Source organism: Podarcis vaucheri, assembly GCF_965113315.1.
Source record: "Podarcis vaucheri genome assembly, chromosome: 12".
Classification (NCBI taxonomy): domain Eukaryota; kingdom Metazoa; phylum Chordata; class Lepidosauria; order Squamata; family Lacertidae; genus Podarcis; species Podarcis vaucheri.
Window position 1 is genome coordinate 45,815,775 of NC_138750.1, and position 25,549 is coordinate 45,841,323.

General features: G+C 40.0%; 1 protein-coding gene and 2 long non-coding RNA genes across 5 annotated transcripts in view; 2 read left to right on the top strand and 1 right to left on the bottom strand.

Moving 5' to 3' along the window:
- Positions 1-191: 191 nt before the first annotated feature.
- Positions 192-25,549, bottom strand: part of ITGB1 (integrin subunit beta 1) — a 48,341-nt gene continuing 22,983 nt past the window's right edge. For 2 of the 3 annotated variants that reach the window (XM_082193774.1, XM_082193772.1), the window contains exons 4-17: positions 23,672-23,894; positions 22,436-22,606; positions 21,250-21,488; positions 20,132-20,287; positions 19,389-19,484; positions 18,463-18,552; positions 16,777-16,917; positions 16,472-16,674; positions 14,464-14,702; positions 13,771-13,993; positions 5,344-5,576; positions 4,847-5,013; positions 3,874-3,954; positions 192-1,380 (exon numbers count right to left, since the gene is read on the bottom strand). In XM_082193774.1, coding sequence (XP_082049900.1) covers positions 3,880-3,954; positions 4,847-5,013; positions 5,344-5,576; positions 13,771-13,993; positions 14,464-14,702; positions 16,472-16,674; positions 16,777-16,917; positions 18,463-18,552; positions 19,389-19,484; positions 20,132-20,287; positions 21,250-21,488; positions 22,436-22,606; positions 23,672-23,894 — 2,256 coding nt within the window. In that variant the 3' untranslated portion in view covers positions 192-1,380; positions 3,874-3,879. The remainder of the gene's footprint in view (positions 1,381-3,873; positions 3,955-4,846; positions 5,014-5,343; positions 5,577-13,770; positions 13,994-14,463; positions 14,703-16,471; positions 16,675-16,776; positions 16,918-18,462; positions 18,553-19,388; positions 19,485-20,131; positions 20,288-21,249; positions 21,489-22,435; positions 22,607-23,671; positions 23,895-25,549) is intronic. The other variant, XM_082193773.1, reaches the window with a different exon arrangement.
- LOC309515720 lies at positions 5,583-17,715 on the top strand. The gene is made up of 2 exons (XR_014212624.1): positions 5,583-6,026; positions 17,460-17,715. It is a non-coding gene; the product is annotated as an uncharacterized lncRNA (long non-coding RNA).
- The window catches only part of LOC309515719, a 60,476-nt gene continuing 55,275 nt past the window's right edge, over positions 20,349-25,549 (top strand). Inside the window, exon 1 of the long non-coding RNA XR_014212623.1 lies at positions 20,349-20,931. This is a non-coding gene — a long non-coding RNA (uncharacterized lncRNA). The remainder of the gene's footprint in view (positions 20,932-25,549) is intronic.

Sequence of the window (25,549 nt, forward strand, 5' to 3'; positions counted from 1 at the left end):
GTTTAGAATTAAATTTCAAAGTTGCTTCTCAACAAAAACTTTTGTATTATGTACATAGTAATAGTTAGGGCTGATCTATTTTGTGTTCAGGTAAGTTATTTGTAGTAGATATCTCAAATTGTTTTTACCTCAATCCGACAGGTTTCTTCAAGGGGTACTAAGTTACAAAGCGCAGAAAGGAAATCCAGGTGTGATGTTTTAAAAGATTTTTTATTTAATAAATAACTTTCATGATAGCACTGTAAAAAGTGAACATTTGTTAAAATAAAAGGCACTTAAAAGAATGTGGATAGTATAGAACACATGACAGAAAGGGCAGCGGCAAATATACATGGCACATCAAACAATGTTATCTCAGAACTGAAAGTCATGTTACATGACAATTGTGCAGTCTTAGCTACAATATGAAGGTAAATTTGCAGCCAAGACTGCAAAAAAGTTGTTTTTACAACAATCATCTTACACAAAATGAAATCAAATACATTAAAGAAAAAGGTGACAAAGCACCAGGCTTTAACCTAAGCAAAAACATTAGAAAAACCACCACCACTGATGAATTAAGGCCCTTATGCATTCAGAAGATGTATTGGCAGACTTTTTTTCTGTACCAAAGTCAGGATTTTAGTTTACAAAGTAAAATTCTTTTTCGGTCACCATGCAGCAATGTTATAAAAAAAGAATGGCACAATATTAAAGCTATTATTCTGAATCTATTTTTTCTTCCTATTTCTTATACATCACCCCTGACAGTTTAAAATGCATCTGTACATATTAAATTGTCTTTTACATCATGATTTCTGTCTCATTAAACTTGCTGCATCAAGTAAGGTTAATTCTTGCGAAAAGTCCATTATTCACAAGCTAAAGTTAATTTTGTAATTTACAAAGAATTATTTGGCTTGCATTTTAACTGTGCAAACCAAAGCCCTGATGTGCCTATAAAGAAAAAGAAAAACTGGTCTAATATTAATACTTAATGGCTAGGCAGAACCCTTATACTGGTTACTTTAGCCATTTCACTCCAGATACAGGTCAGAAAGGCACCATGTGACCTTAGTTAAGGAGGCTATGCAGTGTCAAGTTTTCTTATCAATCTCCTGGCACTATTTGCAATAAGGAAAAAAAAACTTCAAAAAATAAAAACATACTGTACAGTTTCAAAACCTGCATAGAAAACAAACCTATACGTAATGTATTGAATTAGTAAATTCATTGCGATATTGCTCTAAAGCTTTGTTACCGTGACTACAAAACTGCTACATTGCGTACAGTGTTGTGGAGTTAGAAAGCAGTTGTAGAATTAGAAAGCAGTTTTCATTTCCCCTCATATTTAGGATTCACCACGGTTGTCACTGCACTCTTGTAGATAGGATTCTCGCCCTAGAAGAAAAAGAATTATTAATATCACAAATGACAAAAGAAATCTTACTGTAAAAGTATTTGAAGCAGCTCATTTACTGGAAGCAATTCCACACACCGTCAAACCAATCCAGAAATCCATGTGCATGTTTGACCCTCAACTCTTGCAAAGGATTACTGGATTGCAACAGGCAAGTACATAAAAAAATAGCTAAAGATCATCTAGCAGCTTTAGCTTTTATGAAGCATCATGCCTTGTATACTTTTTTAAAGAATATGTAAGAGGGTTAACACATATGGATGGCAAATCGATAGAAACCTACACCTGCTACTGTAGTGAAAGCTATGAAGGCTTTAGGCACATGCTTTTTAAGGACAGGTGCTTTAAGCATTTCATCTCTCTCCTCTACAAAAAAGGTACATGGGATTGTTCGTGGAAAATGGGTTGCATTTGTACCAATGCAAAACAAAATGGTGGTATCAGGATACTCAAACTGATTGCAACCTTATTATTCACAGAGCCTTAAGAGAATGGCCAAACAGAGACTATGACAATTTGACATACAGAAACCTGTAGCTAATAAAGGCCAATGTTTGTCATAATTTTCATTTATAACAAGAATTGTTCATACATTTTATTCTATGAGACACACAAAAACATAGCTCAATTGTGACCATAGCCATTCACATCTTTAGTTACTCAAGGACAGTGCTATCGAAGTGAGTGAACTGGGTGGGCTTACCACTGGCAACCCCTGTGCTACGGATAATGTTTCCACACCATTAGAAAGCCTATTATAAGCAGCTTTGAATTGAATTCATAATATCTGCATGTCTTGGTGTGCCTGCCAAATGGTCCTTTATATAAGCATGCAACACATCCATACACATGCATGCTCTAGAATTATTGTTTATGCAGTATTCAGAATGTTTTAAACTTGGTGGAGAGAGAGGGGACACATGAAAAAAAAGAGTAAAACTATTATGTGCTTCCAATGTAGCAGTTTATATGCCACACTTAACTATACCAAAGCTTAGTGCAAAACCATAAGTGTGTGAACTTCCGGAGAGGACATGATGGGCAAAGCAGGCCAACAAGCAACCTAACTAAACATTCCATTTGCAAGGACAAGATAGAGGCAATTCTGTTGTCTGCCTGCTTTGCTGCCTCAAAAGGGACCTCAAAAAGGCAAAGCAAGAACTCATGGCCATTTTGAGAGCTCTTGTATTAACAATTTATGCCTCTTAACTAGCATTTTTTTCCTGTGAAGTGAAAATATGCAAGAGGAAGGAAAGACTGTCCAAGGAAAATTAGCAGGAATTTGATAGCAGAGCATTCAGAAATATCTTAGCTGGTTTCCTGGGAGCTATTATGCCTCTGGTACCCACTTGTGCAGATACTGGAAGAGTGGCAAACAGCATACGGGTGGAAATACATGACAAAGCCAGCACAGCCTCATGATGGCTTCATATTACAAATGAAAAGAGAGAGAGAGAGATCAAAAGCACCACTTCTACAGTCTCATGTGAAGAGGGAACTACAAGGTCCTCTAGTGGAGAGATCCGTGGTGCTACATGACAAGACTGAAGTACTCTACAGTATGAGTTCCCCTTTGCATATACTTGGAAGCCTCTAACTTCTCTTTCACGGCTTTCTAGGCAAAATTCACTTCCTGTAAAAATTGGCCTTCCTTTACTAAGCTGGAAGGATGGCTGAAAGATTTCTACTTCTTGGTTTATAAAGTGAGTTAGAAGCTGAGGAGTCACAAGTTTTAAGTGTGAGATTACCAACAGAAAAAGTAGGGGGAAAGGAAAAGGAAGATGTTGTATAAGTCAAAGCCAACAGCAGGATCACTCAACATGATATTTAACTTAAACATCCAGCTAAAACGGGGCAAATTTAGTCTTTATGGAGCCGCATTCAATGAACTTTTACTCCGAGTGGGCCCAAGTTAGTCAGGGCCATTAATTTCAATGGGTATACTCTTGAGCAGAATTTAGCTGAGTACAATCCATGGATTTTAATGAAAATGCATTAAGCAGGGTGGTTAACTAAGTCCTAATACTTCTTGTATTTGACTATAATATGCCCATATGTCAATTTGGCCAGCTCCAGAGGGCACTAATCCTGGTCATTTGGCCCATCCCAAAGCCCTCAATAGTACTGCTATTCTCAATTTTCAAGGTAACAGAGGTCTGCAGGCAGTGCAAGAGAATTCTATTTACCTGCCCCACTTTTTTCAGTGCACCTTGCCTGAGAGCCACCAACATCCTGGAGCTGGCACTGCACATATGCTGAGGCAAGTTGTTCAGATCTAACTAAGAAGGGGACAGGGCCCTAAAGCACAACCCTAACTATTGTTTGGTCATTATTTCCCCTCATTTAAGCTCCACTGCATAATTCATAAAAAAGCAGCTGGCAAGATTGGTAAGAGTGATTAGTTTATGGCACATACAGCAGACTTTGAAGAAAGTGACATGCACAGAGAAAGAAATGGAAAGGAAAATACGAACGGAAACTTAGAGACCAGCTTTACGTCCATAGTTTGGATTCTTGAAATTATTAATAGGACTCTTGTATATAGGATTTTCTTGCTGAAGGTAGAAAAATGGTCAATGTGGAATGCAGAATTTCAGTGTACCAGTTTCCAAATAAGGTTTTCAACAATTCTTTCAAATATGACATTTCAATAATATATAGTATTGTGCTGTTTTCTGTACCAACTATATACAGTGGTACCTCGAGTTCAAATGCCTCAGCTTACAAACTCTGCTAACCCGGAAGAGTTACCTCGAGTTGAGAACTTTGCCCCAGGATGAGAACGGAAATTGTGTGCCGGTGGTGAGGTGGCAGCAAGAGACCCCACTGGCGAAAGCACGCCTCTAATTAAGAACAGTTTCAGGTTAAGAACGGACCTCTGGAACGAATTAAGTTTGTAACTAGAGGTACCACTGTATACACAACGTATTGACTCTTAACAGAAACTGTATAGCTCAATTACATTGTAGCTAAGACCCAGGGAATACTTGTGAATATCAAGAGTAACTTAATGTGACCATTGTTAGTTCAAATGCTTGGTCTCCATCTAAAATTCCTGGGTGGCACAAATGAAAGCTTCAAAGCCAGCCACGAGATGATACATCTATCTGTCAAAGTTATCCAGTCCAAAGACCACTAGTTTTTATTGCAAAGTTTAGGTAGAAGATCCAGAGAAACACTAAGCCAGGCTGTCTGGGCTTTATTCTAGAGCAGTGGTTCCCAATTAGCTAAGTACTGCAGACCTCCCGTTTTTCAAAAGCCAAGCCATGGACCCCGTAATTTTGATTTCTCTATGGTAATTTTTGTTATGTGAATTGTGCTGTGGACCCCTTGGGTGGATTACACGGGCAACTAACTGGGAACCACTGTCCTAGCGGGATGGATGTCTAAAATATACAAAAGAACATTTGCTGTATTCTCCAGCTGTTGTGTATAGCTATCACTCACCGTATCCCACTTTGCATTCATCTTTTCCTTCTCAAATTTTGCAAATTCTCTCCTGTCATGAATGATCATAAGTAGCTTCCAAATCAGTAATAAAGCAAGACCAATAAGAACAATTCCAGCAACCACACCAGCAACGATGGGAATGATATCGGGACCTGTCGGGCATTCTGGGGAGAAAAGCAATCGAGGCACAGTCAAGCATGATGTAAATCAGCAATGTGGAAACAGGAAATAGATGTCTGGCCAAAACAAATTCTGAATTCCTGCTGCCTTTAAGAGTTTAATTTTTATAGATAGAACAATTTTTAAATTAATTTATCTAGAAACGTAAAGCTTAATACTTTGTATTTTGATAGTAATAAAATAAATAAATGTATGATAATATATTGTTAAGCACTTTCTTATTTTTGCTTTGTTTTACTTTACCTTTTCTCCACCCTTTTCACTTTATTTCTCTGCTGAAAGCCAACAATATCCATGTGAGAAACAAAACATACCTGGGGTCTTTACCACATGGACAATGGCATTGTTATTTGAATCAACTGAGTAGGTGAAATAGAACCAGCAGTCATCAATATCCTTCTCTTTGCAATGAGACTGTGCTTTATATTGTCCAGGCTGTGGCAACTTCTCTCTATGGTCTACTGGTATCAAGCTAAAATGTGAACACTCTTCTTCACAGGTGTCCTTCTTTCCTCCTCTGTTAAAAGCTTTGCACTGCACACAGTCCCTAATGCAAGTCAGATACAAGATACATCAGTATAAAATTAGTGTGGCAGTTTTGTGTTCTTCCTGCATGCTAAAGTTAAACAGAGGTTGAGTTCCAGTCCTCTTTAATTTTCAAACACAGCTGAAATGGAACTGCAGACACATTTTCCTACCACTGCATTGGCTGCATCTTCCTTTTTCTTTTCAATACAGCCTCTTTGATCCATTAAGAGAGCATCCAGAAGCCTGCTTAGCAGGGCCTACATCACACTGCACTCAGTGGAATAAGAGAGAAAGGGAGGTGGACAAGGATCATCCCTGAGCCTGCTCCAGCTGGACTTTCCCCACAGAACCATCTTCCATCATGCAGCCTACTGAAATAATTTCAGGAGAGGCAGGCGAACAGGAAAATATCAGTGCCTGCTCCAACTGGACTGTCACCTCCCCCACATCCTGGGTTTTCTGCCACCAAGTAAGTACTATATGGAAAGGATCCTGATGAACTATTATATTTTAATGCTGTTGTGATTTTATTAATATATTTTCATGTTATTTCCAAGCCAACTTGGAAGAAGGAGGACTGCATCCTGAAAGGCAGCATATTAAAAAAGAAAGGAAGAAATTTAGAATATTTAAAATGAGTTGAGACTTCCGGTTCCGGACGCGAGCAGTGAGGAAGCGCAGAAAGCTAGCTCTTCGGCTTTCTGGGCGCTGTGGAAGTGTGGGGGAGACGCAAGGGCGCAGCGCACCCCCGAAACCTCAGGGGGGGAACCCTTGGGGGTGAGGCAACCTGCAGCGTGGACGCGGTCGTCTTAGCCTTTCTGGCAAAAGACAGAGAGAGCGGGAAAGATCGGCGACCGTCAGCGCAAACTGGGAAGTGCCGATTCCACAGCGAAACGCCTGGAGCTTCAACTGCGAAAGCGTTGGAATTCTCTTGAGATAAGAACGGGGTCTCCAACGTAAGAAAAGGTCTTTTCTTTGCTCAAAGCGCTTACCAGCGAAGCGCGCAGTTGGTGAGAAGTTAGGAGACGTCTGGGTATTTTTTTAACGTTTGTTTTGCTATTTCGGGATTTTCCTCAGCAGCGGAGACAAGATGGCGCAGAAAGAGAGTCGCAGGAGTGAGGAGGTTAGTAATCAGTCTGGCTGAATGAGTTAGAACCGAATTGAGAATAAATATAGACCGTAACGATTTTTATTGACTATATTAAACCACATTAAATTATACCAAATAAACATAACGCCTATACGGACTCTACTAAGGTATATTAAACAAGTTCAACGCTAATCTTGGGACATAAACTGTGATTAACGCCTCTTTTAAGTCCTCCGGAGAGGCTCCTCCCTCGGGTTACGTTGCTGTTTTTTTTCTTGATTTTCCTTTTCTTGATTCCCTTGTGGACATATATCCAGACAAGTTGGTAAGAATAAGACAAGGGAGATGCGGCAAGGATTTGCGACTTGAGTTATATAAAAGACATTCCAAGCAGTGACGCCAACAGATGACTTGGGTGCTACTTTAAGCCATTTTGAGAAGCTGGCTTTTAACGGAGAAACTGGGCATTGAGCCTAACCAACTATACAGAGCACTCTTCAGCGACTGGGTCGGAACGAGGAGTGTTGGAAGCTTCCGAAGCGTCGAAGTATATTAATCAGGACTGAGCTTGAATGTATCGGGTGAGAAACGGTGCAGGGCAACTACGCGTTTAAGAGCCAACCTACCCCTCCCCTGACCTTCTACTCCTTTTCCTTCCCCCCCCTTCTCCTCTTATTGGATGTTGAGTGTGACACAGGTGAGAGCAGGTAGAGGACCTGGAGAGGACTAAGAGAAGCAAAAGAGAAGGTCAAGGCCTGGAGCGGATTAAGCGACTAAGCGCTATTTTCTGGACTGGCATCTTTCCCATGGTTTTCCTCTCTCCCTCCCCTTATCTTTGGTATACCTACATTTATTGTAGTTAAGAGAGCATCTCGGGGAATTGCGGCCTCGTCAGGGCCCATATGTGCTGAAACGTGTTTATGTGCTTAGGTGTCTATATAGAGGGGCAGAAGGTACAGTCAGATTAGATTCATTATAGGTTATCCCGGGTGAACGCTTTTTGAGAGGAAAGGAGGAAGGGTTAGGAGGGGGGAATGCTATAAATAATGATGGGGAAGGAGGGGAAGGACCTTAAGAGAATGGGCGGGACCCCAGGAGAAAGAAAGGCATCGCGTCAGGAGGAGATTAAAGATCTAGATAGCTTATGGATCAAAATAAAGGAAGAATTTAAACAAAATGAAATGCATATGGAAAACAAGTTAGGGGATATGCAAGACCTGATTGACAAAAAAATAGAGGAGGCAGTAGGAGAACTCTCATCCAAAATTCAAGATCTGTCAGTAAAATCCAAAATGATTGAGGAGTCCAATAAGAAATTACAGAAAGAAATGAGGGAACAGAAAAGGGAATCGGGGAGGATGAGGGAGGAGCTGGGCGAACTAAATAAGGCACAGGATAAGATTTGGGATAACCTTGCTATGGCTGACATGAGACAAAAGCAGCTCCACCTAAAATTCAGAGGGGTGGCAGAAGAAAGAAATGAAGATGTAAGAAAGAAAATGACTAAGGAGCTTTCTAATTGGTTGGGTCTGGCAGAGGAAGAGGTAGCTTTAACGATTGATAATGCATTTAGAATGTCTAGACCCCAGCATTTAAAAACTAATAAATTTTTGGGAGACTGTCTGGTGATATTTAATTCCCTAGAAATGAGAAATCTAATATTAAGGACGAGTTACCGTAATAAACTTAGAATCGAAGGGAGGCCCATTATTATTTATAAAGAGATTCCAATTAGATTATTAAGAAAAAGAGAGGGCTACAGACAAGTGGTCGCGGCTCTAAAGAGAAATGGAATAGAATATAGATGGGAGTTCCCAGAGGGGATTTCTTTCTTTTATAAAGATAAGAAATTTAAACTAATGGACATACAAGAAACAGAGAAGTTTCTGAGAAGATATGAAAAAGAGTTAGGAAGGACAGAATATAGAGTACGAAGTAAAGAAGAGGTGAGAGGGAATGGGCGAGAGAGGAAAGAAGAGAAGGAGGGTAGTATGAAAGACCAAGGAGAGAGGGGGTTAGACTCTGGAGATGAAGATGAGGAAGCCGCAGTGGGAGAAGGGGCGGCTGAAGAGGAGGGGTTCCTAGGAAGCAAAGGCATCGGTTTTTAACTTGAATTTTGATTTGAGGTAAAGCAGTTAGAGAACTAAGACAACGTTGGATACCTTAAAATTTTTATCATGGAATGTGAATGGGTTGAATGAGAAAATTAAAAGGAATAAAATTCAAAAAGCTTTGAGAAATAAAAAATACGATGTAATTTGTTTTCAGGAAACCCATATTGCAAAGAGACATAAACATATTTTGGTGAATAAAAATTTAGGAATAGAATTTGTAAACTCGGAGGTAAACAAAAAAAAAGGAGTGGTAATCTATGCCAAAGAAAGGTGGGAACCAAGACTAATTTGTAAAGATGAAGAAGGTAGAATACTAGGTATTCAATTAAATTTTAGAGGGGAAAGAATTAACGTGGTGTCGGTTTATGCACCAAATACAAATAGAGCTGAGTTCTTTGGAAAATTAGAAAGTATGTTGTTGGAATTGGAACCGTATAAGTTAATTTTGTTGGGAGATTGGAATGGGGTCCCAATACCGAGTATAGATAGAAGTGAGAACCAGAGGAACGTAAACAGGGGGAAGCTCCCTAACTCATTTAATGAGTTAGTGGAAAACTTGGATCTAATTGACATTTGGAGGCATCGGAACCCCACAACAAAACAGTTCACTCACTACTCAGAGCCACACCAGAGCTGGGGTAGGATTGACCAGATATGGGTGACTAGGGCTATGGTATGGAGAGTTAAGAGATGTGAGATATTACCCAGGACCCTGTCGGATCACTGCCCCTTGACCTTGGAAATTAAAAACGAATTGAAAGGGCAGCTCAGGTGGAGGATGAATGAATATTTATTTGAAAATGAGGAAGTACTGGATATGGCAAAAAAAACTTTGAAAGATTATTTGGAGACGAATCTAAATAGAGATACCCCGATAGAGTTGGTTTGGGATGCTGGTAAGGCTGTCCTAAGGGGCTTTCTAATACAGCAAAATAGCTATAGAAAGAAGTTAAGGGAGAAAAAGAAGGATGATATTTTAGCACAATTGAGAGATTATGAAAGAAGACTTGCTTTAGATCCGACGGACGAAATAACCAATCAGACGGTGAAGGTGCTGCAGTCCCAATACTCAGCTATTCTGAATCTAGAGGTAGAACAGAAAATTAAATTTACGAGACAGAAGTATTTTGAGTCGGCAAATAAAATGGGGAAGCTACTTGCTTGGCAGCTTAGGAAAAGAAGGAAACAAAATGTGATTAATAAACTTATAATAGATGAAAGGGTAATAGAAGATCCAGAGGATATTGAAAACAGGTTTGTTTCCTTCTTTGAAAAGCTGTATGAAAAAGGAGAAGAGAGCAGTGCAGAAATAGAGAACTATCTAAATCAAGAAGAAAGGAAATTCATTACGGAAGAGGACTGTACACAACTAAATAAGGCGGTGTCTGTAAAAGAGGTCCGGGACGCTATTAATAAAATGAAGAACGGGAAGTCCCCCGGTCCGGATGGCCTACCGGCAAAATATTATAAAAAAATGATAGACTTATTAGTGCCGGTACTAACGGAGGTAATTAATAATATTCTCCGAGAAGGGAGGATTCCTAGCTCCTGGAAGGAGGCGTATATTACATTAGTCCCTAAGACCGAAAACGAAAAGACAGATTTAAAAAATTATAGGCCAATTTCATTATTAAATTGCGATTATAAGATCTTCGCAGACATCATGGCAAGCAGACTCAAAAAATTACTAAATAGATATATACATAGAGACCAAGTGGGATTCTTACCGGGTAGACAATTGAGAGACAACGTCCGGCATGTATTAGATATTATGGAGTTTTTAGAGGCAAGACCAGATGTCCCAGCGGCCCTTATCTTTGTCGACGCAGAAAAAGCTTTTGACTGTGTGTCTTGGGAATTCCTGCTACAAAAACTCGACAAGGTGGGTATAAGAGGCCCCTATCTGAAGGGTATTAGGGCAATCTACAAAGAGCAGCAGGCCAGGTTGATTGTTAATAATAATTTGACTAAGTACTTTCCGATTACGAAAGGTACAAGGCAGGGCTGCCCTTTGTCACCCTTATTGTTTATTTTGGTCTTAGAAACAGTCGCAAATAAAATAAGAACGACCCCGAGTATTAAGGGTATAAGAATTGGAGAGAAAGAGTACAAATTAAAAGCATACGCAGACGACCTAGTCTTTTTCTTCGAGAACCCATCTGAAACCACCAGTAAGGCGATAGAACTTTTGGAAGAGTATGGCAAATTATCTGGATTCAAGCTAAATAGGGGGAAAACTAAAATACTAATAAAGAATCTTACTGCACAAGAAAGATCACAGTTAGAACAGCAGGTGAATATTAAAGTAGTAAATAAGGTGAAATACCTGGGAATCTGGTTGTCCCCAAAGAACATTAATTTGGTTGAGGATAATTACAATAAATTGTGGAAGGAAATTAAGAAAGATATGAACATCTGGCGTAGATTGAATTTATCTTGGACCGGGAGGATGGAATCGATTAAGATGTGTATCCTCCCGAGACTGCTATTCCTGTTCCAGAACCTGCCAGTTATAAAAGGCACCACCTGCTTTAAAAATTGGCAAAGGACCCTGACCAAATACATTTGGCAAGAGAAGAAACCCAGGGTGAAACTTAAATATTTGATGGATTCTAGGGAAAGAGGGGGTTTCGGCGTACCGAACCTAAGGCTCTATTATGAGGCGGCATGCCTACTATGGATAAAGGACTGGGCCTCCCTGAAAGATACTGATCTACTAGACCTGGAAGGGTTTGATTTAAGATTTGGGTGGCATGCCTACCTCTGGCAGGGAAAGGACAAGGTCCATAGAGGATTTACCAACCATATAATTAGGGGATCACTCATAGAAGTTTGGAACAGGAAGAAAAATGTGATTGAACAAAATACTCCCTGGTGGCTTTCACCTGTGGATATCATTAAAATAAAGAAATTAAATATGACTGGTAAAAGGTGGACTTACGAGGATTTATTAATTAAAACAGAAGAAGGGTGGAAATTAAGAACACAGGATGAATTGAAAGAGAAGATTAAGGATTGGTTCCACCTTCACCAAGTTAGTGCAATATGGAGGGAACATAAGAGAATAGGTATGGGAGAAAATAAATCAAGGTACCAAACCGAAATTATGGAGAGTAATAGTAAATTACTGTCTAAGATGTATAGGCAATTGCTGGAAAGTGAAAATAAAGAAGTGTTAATTAAAGAGGTAATGATTAAATGGAACAAAGATCTAGGATATGAGATAGGATATGACAAATGGCAAATATTATGGAAAAAAGGGATGAGATTTACTGTATGTGCTGACTTACGTGAGAATATGTACAAGATGATGTACCGCTGGTATTTGACTCCAGCAAGATTAGGGAGAATGTATAGAACAGCAGATAATACCTGCTGGAGGTGTAAAGATAAGGTGGGGACTTTCCTTCATATCTGGTGGACCTGTGAGGAAGTGAAGGGTTTCTGGGGTCAAGTTTATGAGGAGTTAAAGAAAATTTTGAAGTATAACTTTCCCAAGAGGCCTGAAGCGTTCCTCCTAGGGATGATAGGAGAAGAGATAAAAAAGACAGATCAGATTTTCTTCCAATACGCCACCACCGCTGCGAGAATTCTAATAGCAAAGAATTGGAAATCCCCAGAAATACCTACAATGAGAGAGTGGCAGGAGAAAGTATATCAATACTTGGAATTGGCGAGACTTACACAATATATTAGGCGAGATAATCCGAAAAAAAAGATAGAAGAATGGTCTAAATTCATAAGCTACCTTGAGATTAATTTGAGAATTAATAATTTAACAGTAGATGATGCTTAACTCCTACGACATATAAAGATAAATGAAAATAACTGCAGAAGATAAATGTAGAATACTTAATCCAAAGCTGAGGTTAATGGAAGTCAATTGTATGTAAGGGTATGATTGAAAGTGGTTTACTTTGTAATGTTTGTTTCTTCTTTTTTTTCTTTCTTTTTTCCTTTTCTACTTGTTTTGTTATTCTTTTCTTTTTAGAAGCATCTGTCTTAATGTGTCATTCGTATTGTATTTTTTAATGATACAATTACTTTTGTATGAGAAAGTATACTTGATTGTAATAAAGTTTTTCAAAAAAAAAAAAAATATATATATATATTTTCATGTTATTTCCAAGCCAACTTGGAAGAAGGAGGACTGCATCCTGAAAGGCAGCATATTAAAAAAGAAAGGAAGAAATTTAGAATATTTAAAATGAGTTGCTAATACATTCTAGTAATAGGTATTCAGCAACTGAACTACAATGCTGTGAAATAACTGGGTGCACTCAAGTGCAGTTTTTGCACAGATATGAAAAGGTACCCCTGCCCGTATGGGCCAGTCGTGTCCGACTCTAGGGTTGTGCGCTCATCTCACTTAAGAGGCCAGGAGCCAGCGCTGTCCGAAGACACTTCCAGGTCACGTGGCCAGCATGACTAAGCCGCTTCTGGCAAACCAGAGCAGCGCACGGAAACGCTGTTTACCTTCCCGCCAGAGCAGTACCTATTTATCTACTTGCACTTTGACGTGCTTTCGAACTGCTAGGTTGGCAAAAGCAGGGACCGAGCAACGGGAGCTCACCTGGTCACGGGGATTCGAACTGCCAACCTTCTGATCCCCAAGGCCTAGGCTCTGTGGTTTAACCCACAGGGCCACCACCATCCCCTTAAGATATACTAGTTGGCTTTAAATTGTATCTGCAAGTGCAGGTACTATTTATTTTTTAAACTGAAATGTTACACACTTCAGTATACCCAAGAAAAAACCCCCAAGGCAGTTTACAATAAGAAAGCCAATATAATAAAACACTAATCACCAATAATTTTTGCTCCAGCTTAAGAATTTTTTGTTTGGGGGGGAGGGGGAGAGGGAGAGAGGGAGAGAGAGAGAGAAAGCAAAAACATGTGCCACAAGAAACAGCTCCTTGTACAAAGGGGAACACAAAAATTCCCCAGGAGCAATTTGCAAATATCCCAGCAGGAAGTTATTTTATTATTTAAAAATCCAAAAGCCTTACTTGTGCTCTGCACAAACTCCAGGGCAGGTCGGGCACAATTCACATGTTGGCCCCGTAAATTTGGGATCTGTGCAGTTACAGACTCCACATTTGCAGATTCCTCTGCCATTACAGATTTGCCCATTTCCAGCTACACATGGGGTGGTATCCATGTAACAATCACAAGCAGAGCCTGTATAATTTTCTGCACATTCACACTCACGACATTTACATTCACCATGTCCTGCAATAAAAAGATAGGTATTTAGTTTCTATAAAGCACATGGAATTGAACATCAACAATTGCCATAACAGTTACCCACAAAAAGGGGCCAAAGGAAGTACACACTGTAGATAGAGTAGCTGCAGCTGAACAACTTGGCCTGGGTAAGATAGGACCAGATCTGGTGGTTGAATTCTAGGCCACATAACTCCTGCCTTTTACTTGATGTTTCTTGTAAATTTATAAATTAAAGTCTTGTGAAGGCATACAATAAAGGCTACAGTGTATGATTCTCTTCAGAAAAAGCCCCTCTCCTTTTACTAATAGTATTACTGTGTACTGTATTGCACAACAGAGTATTGCAATCCAAGATCTCCTCCCAAATGTTAGGCTCTCACGCTTAGAAATAAGTACAGGACTGCATCCAAGCATTCCCCTTCCTCCAGAGGAACTTCTGAATCCTCACAGTTTTAAAAGAGTCAGTTCATTACCTCCACAAATCAAGCCATCAGATCGATCACAGTTGAAGTTATCACATTCGCAAAACCGGCCAGAGTAGATCTCATTTGCATTCTCTCTCTTCCTGCACACACACTGTCCACAAATACATTCTCCATTGTTACTACATATTTCTGAACTGTTTGCTGGTCTACAGGTGCCTGACATATCTTCACTGTTTACTTCATCCATGCTGCATTCACAGAGCTTTCCAATACGTCCTGGTTTACACCTAAAAGAGAAAATGGTTCTCATTACTAAACTGTTAACTAAAATCAATGCAAAGCTTTCTTTTCCCTTATATGCATATTGAGAAGGGGGTGGGATGAGATAGTGGTGCATAGCTACAGGAAACAGTCTCTTTCACGAGAGCATGATTCATCCTAGAGGCAGACGTTCCGAAACTCAAGAGCAGCAGTTTGGGGAAGCTGCTGAATGACTCTTCTACTAAGTTCATCAATATAGCAGCTGCTCCTAATTGCTGTAAAAATAATATAAATGCTAATTTATTCCAAAGGTGAAATGAGGCACATGCCTGCTCGACACACCAGACATTCATTTTTCTATGCTAGAAAGGTCTTGAAGAATGGTCTGCTACAATTGCACTTAAGAAGAGGTCCAATCAGCCTGCAACAGTATTAGTATTCACCACTTAAATAATAATAATAATAATAATAATAATAATAATAATAATAATAATAAGTTATATATTTGTTTATTGCCCACTTTATTCCCCACAGGACTCAAACAGATAAAATCAACACCCATAAAGTACCTAGCATTTTCAAAACGCTATTTTCTAAGTTAAAGCAGGAAAGGTAGTCCATGCCCAGCAGGCTCACAATACAGGACACAAGAGGAAAAAGAACTGGGAGCAGAGGAGGAAGTGAGCATTGTAGCACAGTCCTTTCTCGCAGGGAGGAGAAAGGAAGCTCCTCGCAACCATTTCTTCTCTGCCTGATGGGTGGGGGCCATGTTCCTCTTCTCCCTGACAAGATCATCCTTGGGGTGTGTTGTAGCCTCCCTTCCACCCTCAGATCTCTACTTAGTGGCAGAGGCCACAGAATGCTCCCCTTCAGTTCTACCAGTCTGTTTTCAGTGCCTCTCTCTCTCTGAATGTTTTTGAGGGCCCAAAGGCAGGAAAGTTCACTTTAAAAAACAAAAACAAAACAGTGTGGTCAAAATTACTTTTGGAAATACATGGGAATTTAAAGATCCTGGTAGGAATAAGGAGCCGGTGTTCATGGGGGAAAGGAAGGCAGGAGGGGCCAGTATGATATGACTGAAGGTACCTGAAGGCCCAGCATTAAAGTACAAATTTCATGCTTGCTTAAGGAGCTGACTTGGGTTCCCTTCCCTTTATTCATTCGTTTTTTCCTATATGAGGAGAAAGGACACACAACTTGTCTTTGTGTAAGGATTATGTGGCACAGGAAGGAAAGAGGTTAAGAAAGAAACAAGGATGGGAAATGGTCCAAGCTAAGCAAACAACAAAGTAGTGAGAGAAAAATGAAATAATTATTACATTGACCTGCCAAGCAAGGGGAAGTGGGTGAAGACGCAGTGCAGAAAGAGCAGGAGATGGGAAAATGAGAAGGAAAATGAGATACGTGGTAGGAATTGGGGAAAAGCTGAGGTTTGGAGAAAGAGAGGCAGGTGGTGGAGAGAATGAAGAATGAAAAAAATGAGTGAAGGGCCATTTAAAATAGGAGGAAAGGGGGAGTGGCAGAGAATAGGGACTCTTGTGAGTTCTCCAAAGCATCTATTTTCAGTGTCAAGACTCAACCCAGAAGCATGTGAGGAATACATGGAGGTTTTCCTGAGCTGGTGGACAGCACATTCCCTTCAGCGCTGATTCCACCCAAGAAGAATCAGGGAAAGGTCTTCCAACTAAATTTGTGTCTAGTCTGGGATATTTTGGGGGGCCATTTACAGTCAAGGGATATTTTATTTCCTAGCAGATTTATCTGAGGGAGAGAAAAAACATTAGTATTTATCTACCTGCAGGCACCACACTCAAATGTTCCATTTCCAAAGAAGCAAATAGGGCTGTCTGGAATTCCGTCCTTGTGACATTCACATTCACAGATGAACTCCAGATTAATTTCTACCTCTTCAGTGAAACCTAGTGGCTTGATTTTAATGGTTTCACCCTGCCCTTTTTCTGGACACTGGTTGGCTGTTACTTTAATCTCAAAGCTAACCTGTAAGCAAAATAAAGAGTACATAGGTAAATTGTTTGACACTGATTAGAGGGGGGGTGGGGTGAAGCAACAGCACACTGATTCCAGAATGCAGAAAGTTACCTCATCTCCAATTGAAATGTTGGAGCACTTTCTTCCTTCATCTCCTGTACCATTCACTCCATTCTTGCAGAAAGATTTATATTCAATTGTGACTTCTTTTGGTAGTTTGTTGTTTTCCAGAATGACTTCTGAAGACAATGACTAACACAAAAGTCAAGTAGTTTAGTGAAGGATAATGGAACATGCAGCCCAACTTCATGTGGAAAGCCACAGGTTTTTCTACTCTGTGGTCTCCCAAATTGTCCAAACAGTTCCTTAAAAACACTTGGAAAATACTCTCTTGCAAGAGATACATGTTCAACAGATTCTAACTAGTCCTTTTACAACGTGCATTTCTGAAGGGACTACAGTGGTACCCTGGTTCTCAAACACCTTGGTACTCAAACAACTTGGAACCCAAGCACTGCAAACCCGGAAGTGTTCCTGTTCGTGAACTTTTTCCGGAAGCCGAACGTGCTCCGTTTTAAGTGCCACACTTACGTTTTGAGAGTTATGCTGAATTCTGAATTCTGTCTGTTTTTGCTATTTATTTTGCATTTTTGTGGCTCTTTTTTGTTTTGTTTTTGTTACTGTGTGGAACCCAGTTCAGCTACTGATTGACTGTGTGACATTGTTTATTGCTTTCATTTTATGGTTCAATGCTCTCATTAGATAGTAAAATTCATGTTAAATTGCTGTTTTAGGGGTTGTTTTTTAACGTCTGGAACGGATGAATCCATTTTGCATTACTTTCTATGGGAAAGCGCGTCTTGATTTTGGAACCGACTTCCAGAACGGATTAAGTTTGAGAACCAAGGTACCACTGTATTAGTTTTCTCTGTATCTTGGCACAGCAAGTTTTGAACTAGTGTTACTGTTTTCTTGTGGGTTTTGTGCAGCCAGCGTCATTGTAGCTTACAAAACGGATAAAAGAGATTGATAAAATTGTAGTTCTGATAAGATCAGCACTGCTATTTTCCTTTCCCAACTCCTCCCCCCAAAAACCACACACAAACATATTGAAAAGGACTGCAGACTGTTTAAGGTTTTATAGGTTAAAATCAGCACTTTGAACTGGGTCTGGAAACTGACAGCCAGTGCAGCGAAGCCAGGACCAGTGCAATCTGCTCAAACCTGTCTTGCCCTGTGAGCAAGGTCTCTGGGTGGCTAGAATGGGAAGCTACCAACTCCTTTTATACTACATATACATCCCAGAACCTCATCTGCTTAAATAAGGGATGGGGATAGGGAACAAGAGTCCAAGCCATGACTACCTGCCCTACACCTGATGATGTATGTGACAAGTGTGGGGCAAGTAAAGGCAGGGCTTGGCAAAAGGTTTTTTGAAGCCACCACCAAATCAGCTGATCATCAGTGCTGGAGAAGCACTGCACAAAGGGTTTCTTCAGTGCTGACAATCAGCTGACTGATGGCAATAGAGAAATACTGCACACATTTTTTGCTTATACATTTGATTTCAAACCATGCACGTGAAGATTGCCATTGCAACATCAGGTCAATCAACAAGGGGGTGGCCCTGTCCACCTGTCAAACTTGACTTGTGTGTATATGTATATGTATATGTATATGTATATGTATATGTATATGTATATGTGGCCAGGTCCGGATCCCCCATACATCCTTTATTTTATGCAAAACACGTTGTCTTTGGGTGTATGTGGCGATAATGAAAACTGGTGAACTCACATTGTAGGCATCAATTATCAGTTGAATCACATTACTGGAGTTTGAAGAGAGTGTTCCCACTGCAGATTTTGGAATCAAATTCTTGAGCTCCTTTACATGAGAAGAGTGAGAAAAACATTCAATTAAAATCATAAGCAGCAGATAGATTAATTCTATACACAAAATGCCATTTATAGAAAACCATAAAAAGGTAAAGGACCCCTGACAGTTAAGTCCAGTCGTAAACGACTCTGGGGTTGCGGCGCTCATTTCGCTTTACTGGCCGAGGGAGCCGAGATTTGTCCGCAGACAGTTTTTCCAGGTTATGTGGCCAGCATGACTAAGCCGCTTCTGGTGAAACTAGAGCAGTGCATGGAAACGCTGTTTACCTTCCCGCTGGAGCAGTACCTATTTATTTTAAAAGATAGCTGAAGGTGGCCCTGTTTAGGGAAGTTTTTAATGTCTGATGCTGTATTGTTTTTAATATTCGGTTGGAAGCTGCCCATGTGGCTGGGGAAACCAGCCAGATGGGCGCGGTATAAATAATAAATTATTATTATTATTATCATCTACTTGCACTCTGACGTGCTTTCGAACTGCTAGGTTGGCAGGAGCTGGGACCGAGAAACGGGAGCTTACCCCGTTGTGGGGATTCAAACCGCCAACCTTCCGATCAGCAAGCCCTAGGCTCAGCGCCACCCGCGTCCCATATAGAAAACCATAGTTACACAGAATTCAATTTCTCAAGTTTCTAACACATGCATAGAACAGGGGTGGGACAACTGCAACCCATCAACTCTCTACATTCCCACCTAGGGTGGGTAGGGGTAAATACCATTATTGCCTAAAGAGCACCACTGGTCATGTGGGTGGAGGCATTTTCAGGCTGGGGAATCTCAGCTGGTGAGGGAAGGGACTCTATAGAAGCTTTTGTCACTTGCTCTTACCTTGTAAACTGGTTGAAATTCTTGTGTAACAGCAAATATTATCTGAATATTATTGTCACTTAGCTTCTGAACAAGGTGTGCAATGGAGGGATAATCCTGAAGAATGAAATTTACATTTTATATATACTTGAATTTCACACACAATAACATTCTTATATACAATTTTCAATACAAACATAAGCAAGAGCAAACAAAAGAGTCAAAAACATTTTTTGAAAAAGCAGTCCATCAACTCTCATTAACAGAAGCCTCTAATTCTCAGATTCTTCATTCTTATCAAAGCATTACTTAGGCTTTTTCTTGTATTTTGCCAGTTAAATAAATGTTCTCCAGTTCTTGGGTTTCTCTCTGGATTCAGAAAAGGAGTTTTAGCAAAGTAGGATAACTTGGTTTTAAAATAGGCAAACCGAACTTGGCATTCTTCCTCTATGAAGAAAAATGTGACGGCTACTATAACAAAATTAAAAATCTCTACATGTTTTTACATACAAGCTCTGCTAGCACTGGTCCATGAAAGCTTACAGACCTTGCTATTTTAAAAGTTTAAATTATAAGCTAAACTTTTAATGGGTGTTCTTCTCAAAGCATTCTTCTACATGGGGGGGGAGGTATACTGGGATTGCCTCCCATTTCTACATGTGTGTATATTTGCGTGAGAGAGAGAGAGAGAGAGAGAGAGAGGCACACATACACAATAACATACATGTAAACACAAAATTAAACATTTTGTTAAGCATACTTACATAATAATGGCTCATTGTGTACATATTGTTATCTAAATGACATCGCCCGTCATTTGGCAAGACAATTCCTCCAAGTTTCCCATCTCCAGCAAAATGAAATCCAGCATCCGTAGAAAATACCAACAACCGAGTGACATTTCTCCATCCAAGTTTTGACTTGAAAAGAAATCATATATATAAATGAAAGCATAGATCATTGTGAAAGAATATGGTATCCCCATGGAGTTTTAGCAAATGGAATGATAAAAATAAGCTCTCTTCCCGTCACTACTGTACAGTTTTGATAGTAGTTTCAAGATCATGTGCATGATATAAAAACGTAATGAGGGAAGAAGCCACCTGAACAGCTAGGAAGTGACAGCTGGGTTGAGTTGGCACTAGGATACAGGTGCTCCAGCTCAATTCAATGAGGTCAAGAGGCATGCAGAAATGACCATGCAACCTTTGCAACTGGAGATTGACTTAGAAAGCTTCAAAGCAAGAGAGGGGGAGGATTCCACTTGTACACTTGAAGTCGCCTTCCCAATTCCCTCTGAAAACTGCTGGCACCAGTCATCATGGTACTTGGGCATCCAGATCAGAGTTCTGGTCCAGGGTTTCACTTTATATCTTTACTAGCAAAGTGTGTCTGGGGCGAGGTGGGGTGGGGGACATGAGCAGGGTTCTCTCAAAATACACGGCTAGCTAACAACTATTAGAACTGAAAATCAGCAGCTAGACTTTATAGGAGCAAGGCCAGAAGCAGTAGAAGAGAGGGTCTGCAAATCATAGACTGGTGACTGAAACCTTTTGTTGTTGTTGTTGGAGAGAGAGTGTGAGAGAATGAGAGAGAGAGAGAGAGAGAGAGAGAGAGAGAGAGAGAGAGAGTGTACACAGTGACTACGCCTTTTGTTTCCTGTGCAAGACCTGCAACAAACAAACCCTTATGAGTACACATGTGGTTGAATGCTTTTTAAGGATCCCCACTGGCTTTTAACTGCTTATCATTGTACCTTTTCAACATTTGTGTCCAGGAAGTTAAATTAGCACTTCTGATCCATTAAATCTGAATAAGAGCCAAGGGTCTACAAGTCAATTGCATTTATAGTAATATCCAAAAGAAATGAAAATACACTTACACCACAAACAGCAACCTGCATTATTGCATCAAATCCACCTTCAGGAGAATCCAGATTGCCAGAAATCTGTTGATCACCTACAAGCTTGTTGAACAGATTTCCATCGCTGGTAAAGTTGAGTACATTCCTGTAGCTAAAAGGGCTTGTACAGTTAAGGTCAACGGTGCATGGGTTCTTGAGTTTGGCTGGCGTAGTACTAATATAAGGCATTACAGTTTTTTCAACAAAAGAGCCAAAACCTGAGAGAGAGAGAAGGGGGGGGACGTACAATGGAACTCTATTAGTTCTGAGAGAAATAGAAAGCCCTATAGAGAAGCCACCAAGTTGCAGGGCAGGTTGCACCTTAGCAAAATACATTCTTTTTCATCAGGAAACAATGGGAAGCTTGGTCTACCAGGTAATGAAGAGTCCAGGAGGAAGTGGTTCTGAAGGGTCAGAACTCAGCCTTAGCAAGGGTTATACTGAATGTCTTCTACACAGCAGACATGTTTGGAAACCCGGAGAGGCTATCTGGCTGTCATGTGGGTTTCTTTTGAGCATGTGTTCATCCCAAAGAAGCAGGATATATTGCCTGGAAGGAGTGCTATAAACTGGGACCATGTAGACACTTTACTTTCTCAAGAGGCTGTATATGAAACCCAGTAGGAATTCCAATGTTTACATAGAAACCAATCAACTTTGGGTTGTATTCAACCAAGTCCTACTTAAGAGTAGCTCCATTCAAACTACTCATTCGGTATGTCCAGAAACTTTAGTGGGTCTATTCTGAGGACTAGCTTTGAATACTATGTGTTAAGTTTGTACATGACTTAAGTTATCTTCAGAACAAAAGCATTGACAATAAACTTGATTAACTTAAGTCTACTGATCCCAAATAGTCTACTGTGAGTATGCCTTAGATTTGATGCAACCTATCATAATCCTTGCTTCCACTAGCTTGCATATAGGCTCTCAGGTTTGCTCTATCCAAATCTGTTTTTATCCAGCAGCAATCTAATACAGAATCTATGTTATAAAAGTATGCATTTTCTTCTCCTAGCACAAACTTACTAAATCATGTTTATATTTCTGAGCACATGCATATTACACATGTATATTTCTCTTTACATTTTGACATGATAAACAGAACTTTGTTTGTAAAGAAAAGCTAACCCTAATTTATAATGATCTTAAACAAAATTATTACCAATTCGAAAATCTGAAGTTATATTCTTCATTTTACTCATGAGAGAAGTTCCAAGGCTTTTCACATTCTCCAAGTCATCTTTCATAGAGTAGGAGAGATCCATAAGGTAATAAAGATCAATGGGATAATCTTCAGCTCTCTTAAATTTTAATGAAAATGTCTGTGGTTCCCCTAATCCCAGAAAAAGAAATAAAAGTTTTAAAGCAAAAATTCCATAATGACACTAGACAGTAAGTACGCTAAACATGTAAGTGCACTGACACTTCCACCCTATGCTTAGTGCCTCTGTCTTGCTAGAATATATCCTTAAGCTGTGAGGCCGCCTCTTCCTTGCCTGGATGGAGGGCAGAGATCTGTGTGTGAGGTGTCAGTTTATTTTAAAACCTCTTTGGCATAGGTGGAAAATAGTCCACTGTACGAAGTCACACCTGTTGCTCCACCCACATTTGCCTTCGGCCCTGCACACCACTGGCACGTGGCCCCCAGAAGATGGCCCTTTATTCCAACATAAGGGGAGGGTTCGTAGCCTTGCTACACAAGTATAGCTGAGAGGGACATTGGGATCGCCTAACAAGGATTCTTTGGGGGAAGCCATGACTGCTTCAAGTGGTATGATCATGAATTCAATGTACAGTGCAGATGGGGCCGAAATCTACTTAGGAGGATACTTCCAATAGGATAATCCATTTGCTGTTTCCAATGGTAAACACATATTTTGGTACATTTCCAGTTCCTGCTCGCTAAACACTCCAAAATATGTATTGCGGTTGTCAATGCCTGGAGCACATTCTGTGTTTCCTCTGAGCAGTTCCAAAGCACTTTCAGGGTGAAGAAAAGCATTTTCGACCCCAAATCAATCTTAAACCATTTATGCATGTACCAAAATTGTTTTGAAAGCCCCAATATTCTGGAAATTATCCCACACCATGTTTCATGAAGACTGGTCATTTAAGAGCTTCAGATGCGTTTCCTGAATAGGGTAAGTTGAATGTTCATGTCCAAGTGTCTGTCGAAAGGCATTTGAGTTGCCATTCTGACCAATGCTGCTCAAGGCAATATACTTAAGGTGGAGAAACTACTAGAACATCAAGGTACAATGTTCCCACCTCAGTTGAAGCTAGATTGATCTATCTATCTATCTTAATGTTTTGACAGTTCTAGTAAATTTCTTGAATAATGCTGGGATTATTCCTTATAATAAGGAATAAGACATCACTGTTAATCTGACATCCTTACCTATTCGCAGCTTTAATTGCACTTGCTGCGGTTGAATCTGAGTAATGTCTTCCGGTTTAAGATTCTCAGCAGCCCCTTTGACACGATTGGTTACTTCCTTGTTTTTCGGCATAGCTTGTGAGCCTCTGGGATTTTCTATTTCATCTGGAGGGCAGCCCTTAGTTTTTAAAACTTCCAAATCATCACATTGTGCTGAAGTAGATTCTCCTTCTTGTAAGAAGGTCTAGTAAACATAAACAAAATCAGGTTCTAAATTGTTCACAGTAGGTTCATCTCCAACTATACTACCACCATGGTTCATTCCGCATACAATTCAAAACACCATCGACATTTTAAAAACCAAATCTGATTTTCATTTTGTATTGCTATATTAGTTGCAAGAGGGGATCACCTTCAGTAAATGTATGTTTTCAGAAATGCAAAGATACACACAACAATATCTTCAAAACAAGACAAAAGCCCTAACACACTCCCTCCTCCATTTTTTCTACTCTGAGGGGGCCTTATACATCCCTGCGGCCTTGAAAGTGTATAGCATCAAAGTGATGGCCACAATGGCCTATGCTGCACCTTTATGGGCTGCCTTTGCAAACCTCTCACCTTTAGAGTCGCTTCAAAGCCAATTCTTACGCCGACTTTTAAAACTACCAACATGCGTAAGTAATGCGGCCATTTGCTTAGAAATGAAGATCCCCACAGTCGAGTTAGTTTTATGGAGGAGAGTTTTGATTTATTGGATATCCCTATGGCATAAACTCCCGAACCACTATCTCATTCAATGCATGTGGCGGGATGACTTCACAAATTTGTGGTCAGGAAAAATCCATGCCAAATTGCTGTCCTATGAGATCTCGCCCACTGAATTGCTCAAATTGGATCTAAACGTGGCAAAAAGGTGTATAAATCAAAGGCTGGATGATGCGGAGCTATACCAAAATTTCTTAGCTGGTGGTGGAGCCTGCTCGCCGTTAAATCTCGGCATAACCCCTATCTACCGTGCTCCGTCCTACTTAACATCGCTTATGGCCGCATCTCACCGATATGCCTTCATTAGAGCTAGGTTCAATGTTTTTCCAACAAACGTGCTGAGACATAGATGCACTAAGGGCCAAGTCCCTTCAATGTGTACTTGTGAAATGAAAACATCTGAATCTCTACATCATGTTATGTTTATCTGCCCTATGTACAGTTCAGCTCGTGCTAGTATACTAAACTGCATAATCCAGCCTATGGCTGACAAACCAGTAGACCTACAGCTTGCCTGGGTTCTTCAAGATGTGGATCCTTATATTACCCTACAGGTTGCTAAATTCCTAACAGCCGTCCTCTCGTACAAGAGACGGAATGGAATGTTAGCTGATTATTGATAGCTATAAGAATTTTTGATAATGACATCAGATATTGATTTTAGCGTAGTGTCCAAATTTTTAATCTTAATCTTAAATTTTCCTTTTGAATTGCCAATATTTGTCCTTGTGAGCTGTGAATTGTGTTATATTACTTGTGGCTTGTACGAGACTGCTGTTTTATTTGATTTGTTTTGTGTGTTGTCTTTATGATGGCCATAATAGCCGAATAAACATTTTGACTCTGACACACAACAGGGTACAGCAAAGTCTAATTATTAATTTTTGTGCTAAACTGTAATATTATTCCAAATGTTATCTTAGTCTTTTTACTATTTTTAATAGCTCCTTGGAAGACGATTGAAAGCAGCATAAAAATGGAATGGAATTCAGCAATGTTATAGTGATGAGCAGTTCAGAGTAAACTAACTTGACAGTAGTTTTCAAGAAAGATGCTGTAAGCGGGCTTGGTAGGTTTCAAAGCTATCACCTGTCCCTGCAAGGAAGCTCTGGGGGAAGGGTTGAGATGCAA